At 37.9% G+C, this 6,418-nt stretch overlaps 1 protein-coding gene across 1 annotated transcript; it reads right to left on the bottom strand.

Moving 5' to 3' along the window:
• Positions 1-1,940: 1,940 nt before the first annotated feature.
• Positions 1,941-5,490, bottom strand: ACTC1 (actin, alpha, cardiac muscle 1). Its single transcript, XM_009290347.1, has 5 exons — positions 5,170-5,490; positions 4,342-4,503; positions 4,037-4,228; positions 2,621-2,802; positions 1,941-2,269 (listed from the first exon to the last, which is right to left on the bottom strand). Exons 1-5 carry the CDS (start codon positions 5,486-5,488, stop codon positions 2,126-2,128), a joined length of 999 nt encoding a protein of 332 aa, XP_009288622.1. The 5' UTR covers positions 5,489-5,490; the 3' UTR covers positions 1,941-2,125.
• Positions 5,491-6,418: the final 928 nt, after the last annotated feature.

Here is a 6,418-nt window from a genome sequence, read left to right as displayed (position 1 = left end):
ATCAGTCAGAGCCAGGCAGGCAGGCATCCACCGAGTCTGACTTAGCATGCCCTTTGCATACTTGCTTAACATTTTAAGCTCCAATTAGTCACAATTTATGCCCAGTATCACCCTATTAATTCACACTAATACCTGAGATGACCTTTCTGACCAGCCAAATCTTTCAAATTAGCAAGCAGGAACAAGCAAGAAAAGTACAATGGTTCTGAACAACAATATGCAAATGTCATTGGCAAATGTCATTTAAGTTTGAATAATTAAATTTGTCTTGGTCAGAAATCTGCAAAAGTTGCCATGTTTTCAAAACATACAAAATTTCTCCACGGTGTGAACTTCAGAGTGATTCCCTACTCTAGAAACTTTCTTAAGAACAGTGAAACCTGGTGGCTTTGACTTAACAGATTCACAGGTTGATTTGTATCATATTGTGAAAAGGCCTATTTGTAGCAGCATTTCAGTAATACTGTGTGCAGTGTGAGGATAAGTATTTCATATTTATGTTTAAGTTTTCATATTTATGTTAAAATTTAATTTTTATGTTTGTTTAAAATGTTTAAATTCTAAAAAATGGTTTAAAATTTCATATTTATGTTTAAATTTTATTTATATTTAACAACTCCATCCACCTTCCCTGTCCAAAAGCAAAAATATCTAGAAATATTTGAATATTTCAATTGCAAGCCAATGGTAGGCAATTACAGTGGCACGTAGTAAAATGTCTTCTAATGATAAGTAAATTGAAGACAGATACTAAATACGTCTTCATATTTTCAAAGTGTAAAATCAGTTCTGCTTAACTGCAGATCACATCTAACAGCCACTTTTAATGCCTTAGTAGAAAATGAGAAGTGGAAGAAACAGAAAAAAGTTTCCCTGCAACTGCATAAACTGCCTATTATTATTATCTGGTTTTTTTAATTAGCATTTGAGTATAAAATTAGCATGAAATCTAATCTTTTCAAACACCCGTAATGGCTCTCAGCTGAGCACATGCCTAACTAACCATATGCACAGCTTGATAAATGCTTTAATTGGTTTCCTAAATCAAGTTTAGGTGAACTCCAGTCTGTACATAGTTCAAACTATGACACTGACTGGTTCCATTATTTTAATGAAAATGTCCCAGGTCATTCTGTACTTCACCTTTTAGATACTACTTTAAAAAAAAAAAAATCAAAGAGTACAGTTATAAAAAGTCATGGTGAGGAACACAAAAGCCCACGGAAAGTAGGTAGTTTATGATTGTAGTATCTGGGTCAAATAACAACAAAGAATAGCAAGAATTGCCTAAGACACATATGTGATGATGTGAAAATAATTGTGATTATAACAATTGTATGTTTATACAGCAGAAGTTTTATTCTTGTGCATTAGTACAATAAAGGCTTCACTTCTTTATCTCTGGCTTTGAAGAGATGGGGGAAGATGAATAAACTGTCAGTTTGAATTAATGTTTCGTCATAAATATTTATAGCCCACAGAAAACAATCGTATGACTCTTTAGGATTGAGCTAATTAGTTATAAATCACATTCTAAATGTATTAACATAATTCTTTTACAAAAGCTCTGGCTGGCTTTCAGTAAATAATAGAAAAATACTTGGGTTGTAATAAACGCAACAGAAGAAACATTTCTAAACCCAGTGAGTGACTATGAGAGGTTTCTTTCCGCTCATTCCACTTACTGGGTCTACCCTCAAGGCTATTTCTTTGTAAGCCTTGAAATATGATGCTTCTTTTGTTTCAAGTTTAAAAATTAAAACTATAAAAAAGTATAAATTGTTACTAATAGAAAACCATGACCTAACATGCCTACATCACTTAGAAGGACATGCATGCAGTGAAGGCATTGATAGATTTGGTGGGAGTTTCCAAATCCCAGAGTGTTTAGTCTCTTTTTTTTAACCAAAGAATACTTATAATAAAACAAAAGACAATCATTTGTAGGTTGCAAGTCCCAGATCTTGTTTATTTATAAAGCAATAAATATTAGAAGCACAAATAAATTGCACGGGTGTGTAAACAAACTGTACAATGACTGAAGAGTTCAGGAAGGGTTGCCAGAAGACTCCAAGAAGCATGTTGTCGTCATCCTGAGTGGGAAGTAAATTGAGGGAAAAAGTGCTTAGAAGCACTTGCGGTGGACAATGGATGGACCAGCTTCATCATACTCCTGTTTACTGATCCACATTTGCTGGAAGGTGGACAGAGATGCTAGAATGGAGCCACCAATCCAGACAGAGTACTTGCGCTCAGGTGGGGCAATGATCTAGGATAAAGAAAAACAGTTACCTTTCTGAACAACCAACCCACGTAACCAATGTAACAAACCACTAGATATTTCCTTAAGTAAATAAAGAACTTTTCTATAGCAACAGTATTGATCTTCAGCAGCTGGTACAATACATGTAATATTCCTTAAGAAAATCTATAACCATATTTTCCTCTTTTCTAACACTTGCTTCTAATCAATATAATTATGCTGATTAAACGGAATTTCTTCTCATTTGTCCATCAGCTGTTGATCTCACTTTTGAGTTGTTCCTATATCCCAATTCAATGATGTGGACATTTTCCCCATCCTTACCCACATTTTATAGTACAGAGTCAAATTCCTCACCTTGATCTTCATAGTGCTAGGAGCAAGTGCAGTGATTTCTTTCTGCATGCGATCAGCAATGCCAGGGTACATTGTCGTTCCACCTGAGAGGACGTTGTTAGCATACAGGTCCTTACGAATATCAATATCACACTTCATGATACTGTTGTAAGTAGTTTCGTGAATACCAGCAGATTCCATACCTTGAGAAGAAATAAGACAGTAGATCAGTAAATTATACAAGAGGTCTTTGGGAAAAGAACTCTCGGCATATCTCCTCATCATTAATATGAACTTCTATGACATTTTTGTTGTAAAATTACTTATTGATTATTAAATGTTATAGAAAAACATAAAAAAAATAGAATTACAGAAGTAGCTAAGAAAACAAAATTTATTTGTTAGAATGGGTAGGAATTGTAATGCATGTGCGAAGGAAAGACTCAAAATATACAGTAAGAGAAGAAGTAGACACACAAGGTAAACTCATTTACTGTATGACAATGGGAGAAAGTTATATAGAACAGAAAACAAGTATCAGGTTACATCAGAGTCTCACAAAAAGCATTAGTTGCATATAGAAAAGACAGCAATAAAGACAATGAAAGCAGCTGAATTAGAACTAAAGAAGACAATAGTAACTTCATTTCTTTTTCAGCCTACTCAAAATACAGTCTACGCCATTTATAAACATCAAGGCAAGACATAACCAAGACATGGACCAAGATATTAGTACATGGTGGTAAGGAAAAAGAAACCAGAAGCAAATGTTTGTAGGTTGCATTCCAATTTATTAATTTTAACAGGTGCTTCCTGAAAGGGCTGACACTAGATCCACAGTAAGACGTCAGCTGATGAACAACTGCATTTATTACTCAGGACGTAGAGTATAAGCATTTGCTATATCCGTCAGCTGCACTCACAAACAGCAAAGCTTACCATCTTGACCATGGCAATGTTAGTTACAGTGCATATAAATATACACGCACCTTCATTCCACTTTCTTCCCCTCCCAGACACTTTACTTCTTCATGGAGTCAGATACTGTTTTAAGTGTAAGGCTTACAAATACAGCACTGGAAGCTATTCTTGCCATCAGTGACACAGAATCATATAATATCTCAAGTTGGAAGGGACCCATGAGGATCATCAAGTCCAACTCCCTAATGATGATATTCTTACTGTACATTTTACCACTAAAAAATTGTGACCCTAAAACCTGATCTAAAACTTGCAACAAGAGCCCAGAGCTCAGCTAATTACCAGTTGAGCTCACATCAAGCATCGCTTACAGGGACCAGAGGATCTAACTTATTATTTATTTATGTTTCATTTCCTGCCAAATTTAGATAAGCAGGAAGAGGAGTGGGACATCTTCAAGATCTTCTGATTCATTCATACCTCCTACAGAAAGGAGAATTTCCCCGGAACACTTACCAATAAAGGATGGCTGGAATAAGGTTTCAGGGCAGCGGAAACGTTCGTTACCAATTGTGATCACTTGACCATCAGGCAATTCATAGCTCTTTTCCAGAGAGGAGGAAGAGGCAGCAGTGGCCATTTCATTCTCAAAGTCCAGTGCAACATAGCACAATTTCTCTTTGATATCACGAACAATCTCACGTTCAGCTGCAGATATATGGGAATCAAATCAAGGTTTGGAGAAGCAAAATACTAGAGGAAAAAGATGGGCCAAGAGAGACATGAGGATTTTCACAAGAGGGCAAAGCTGAAGGACTGACCTGTTGTCACAAAGGAATAGCCACGCTCCGTGAGGATCTTCATGAGGTAGTCAGTCAGATCCCTGCCAGCCAGATCCAGACGCATGATAGCATGAGGCAAAGCATAACCTTCATAAATTGGTACATTGTGGGTGACGCCATCGCCAGAGTCAAGAACAATGCCTGGGAGAGAAATGTCAGAGAGCAGTTGGAATCACCTAGCAAATTTACAGCCCTTAGGCACAGCGAGCAGCAACAAACACAATAAAATATAGGGTTTCTCAGGCACTATATAGTAGCATCGTTCTATTTTAGCCACAAAGATCTTGCCCATTCCTTCTGCCTTTGCTTGCCTGGACATTCCTGTTTGGTGTGAACTTTCCCATAAAACAGTTGTTCCATACATATTTTAAGCTAATCCAAACAAACAGCCTTCCACTGCTACTACACTGAGCAGTAAGTATATTTGTAATAGTGATTGTCTTGGTCCAATAATGGGCATCTTTTGGGCCCAGTTTAAACCCTTAAACTGGTGTAATACTTGTGTAACTGCAGTACCTCCACAGGAATGTCTCCTTGTTTGCATCATGACAAGCGGCAGGAGAGTCAGTTCCACAGTGCCTCTCTGAAAGCAACGCAGACAGGTCCACGTTGTTCTGTCCGCAGACTGTTTTGTGCTGGCTTTTCTGCTACTGTTATCATCAATCGCTATAAACTATAGTTTATATAGTTTATACCTAGTTTTCTGTAAATTTGAATGAGTTATGGGTTTTTTTCCCTATTTGGAGTGAGAAGGAAGGAGGGTTCCGGAAAGGAAAAATCTAAATAGTGTTTATTTTTTTATTTTACCTGTTGTACGACCAGAGGCATACAGGGACAGGACAGCCTGGATCGCCACATACATAGCAGGTACGTTGAAGGTCTCAAACATTATCTGGGTCATCTTCTCACGATTAGCTTTAGGGTTCAAGGGGGCTTCTGTGAGCAAGGTAGGGTGTTCCTCAGGGGCTACACGGAGTTCATTGTAGAAAGTGTGGTGCCAGATCTTTTCCATATCATCCCAGTTGGTGATGATGCCATGTTCAATGGGGTATTTCAAAGTAAGGATACCTCTTTTGCTCTGAGCTTCATCACCCACATAGGAATCTTTTTGACCCATACCAACCATAACACCCTAAGAGAAGAAAAACACAGAAAAGCATTATTTGAGGAAGACAACATCACAGAGCCCAATTATGTCACAGACAACTGCGATATTTTCAAGAAAGGTACAAGCAGTCACACCACTAGAAGGTTGTTTAGGAAAGGAAATGAGCATTATTAAAATATTAAGTCAACAGAATTTGAAGTTTTCTCATAAAATCCTTTTTCCTTTAATCAGATGAAAGGATTTTTTCCCCTTTTTCAATGCACTGATTATTTGCAATTACTTCTTTCTGGTCCTAAAGTTTGACTGAAAGTAAACTGCACAATATCACGAGCAGGAAAAGATACAGAGAGACATACAAAGAGAGTTTATAAACAAGAAGATACAGAGGAAAATGAGCCTTCTAGTGAAGGAAGATACTCTGTATTACTATGGAGCCTCAGCGGTAATTTATTCACGACAACAAAATACAAATTGCAAATGTTTTAGTTAAAAAAAAAAGCACTACAAACTTTTTACCAAGGAAATTGCGGGAGAAAAAGTACTGTATTTTCTCTATGCTGATTTAACTGTGACAAAAGAGGAGGAGAATGAAATGGGAACAGAGAAAAGGAGGCTTAGAGAGCAGTGAAAAGGTAAGATCAGCGACAGACAAAAGAAGTAGAGGAAACTGAAAGAAGGTGTTTGGTATGTGACACGTTGGACAGGATGGGTGGGAAGGGCCTTAAACAAACTGCACCGTGAGCAAATTCAGCCAGCGGAGATGTCTTTGAACTAGCACCAGCAGCAGGTCTGGCCTACGGGATGGAGTGGGCAGCAGCTTTGTAGGAAGCTGGGTTTGGGCCGCCGCAAGAAGTGAGCAGAGCGAAGGGCAGGGTGTTTGGGGCAGGACAGAAGAACTAAAGAGGGAAGGGGCGAGTGGACGCGACTCCTGGAGAGAGCAGGAAGGCT

This window comes from Aptenodytes forsteri, unplaced genomic scaffold, assembly GCF_000699145.1.
Source record: "Aptenodytes forsteri isolate BGI_AS27 unplaced genomic scaffold, ASM69914v1 Scaffold108, whole genome shotgun sequence".
NCBI classification, from domain to species: Eukaryota; Metazoa; Chordata; class Aves; order Sphenisciformes; family Spheniscidae; genus Aptenodytes; species Aptenodytes forsteri.
Note: the sequence above shows the minus strand (reverse complement) of the source record. Positions and strands in the feature narration are given on the sequence as shown.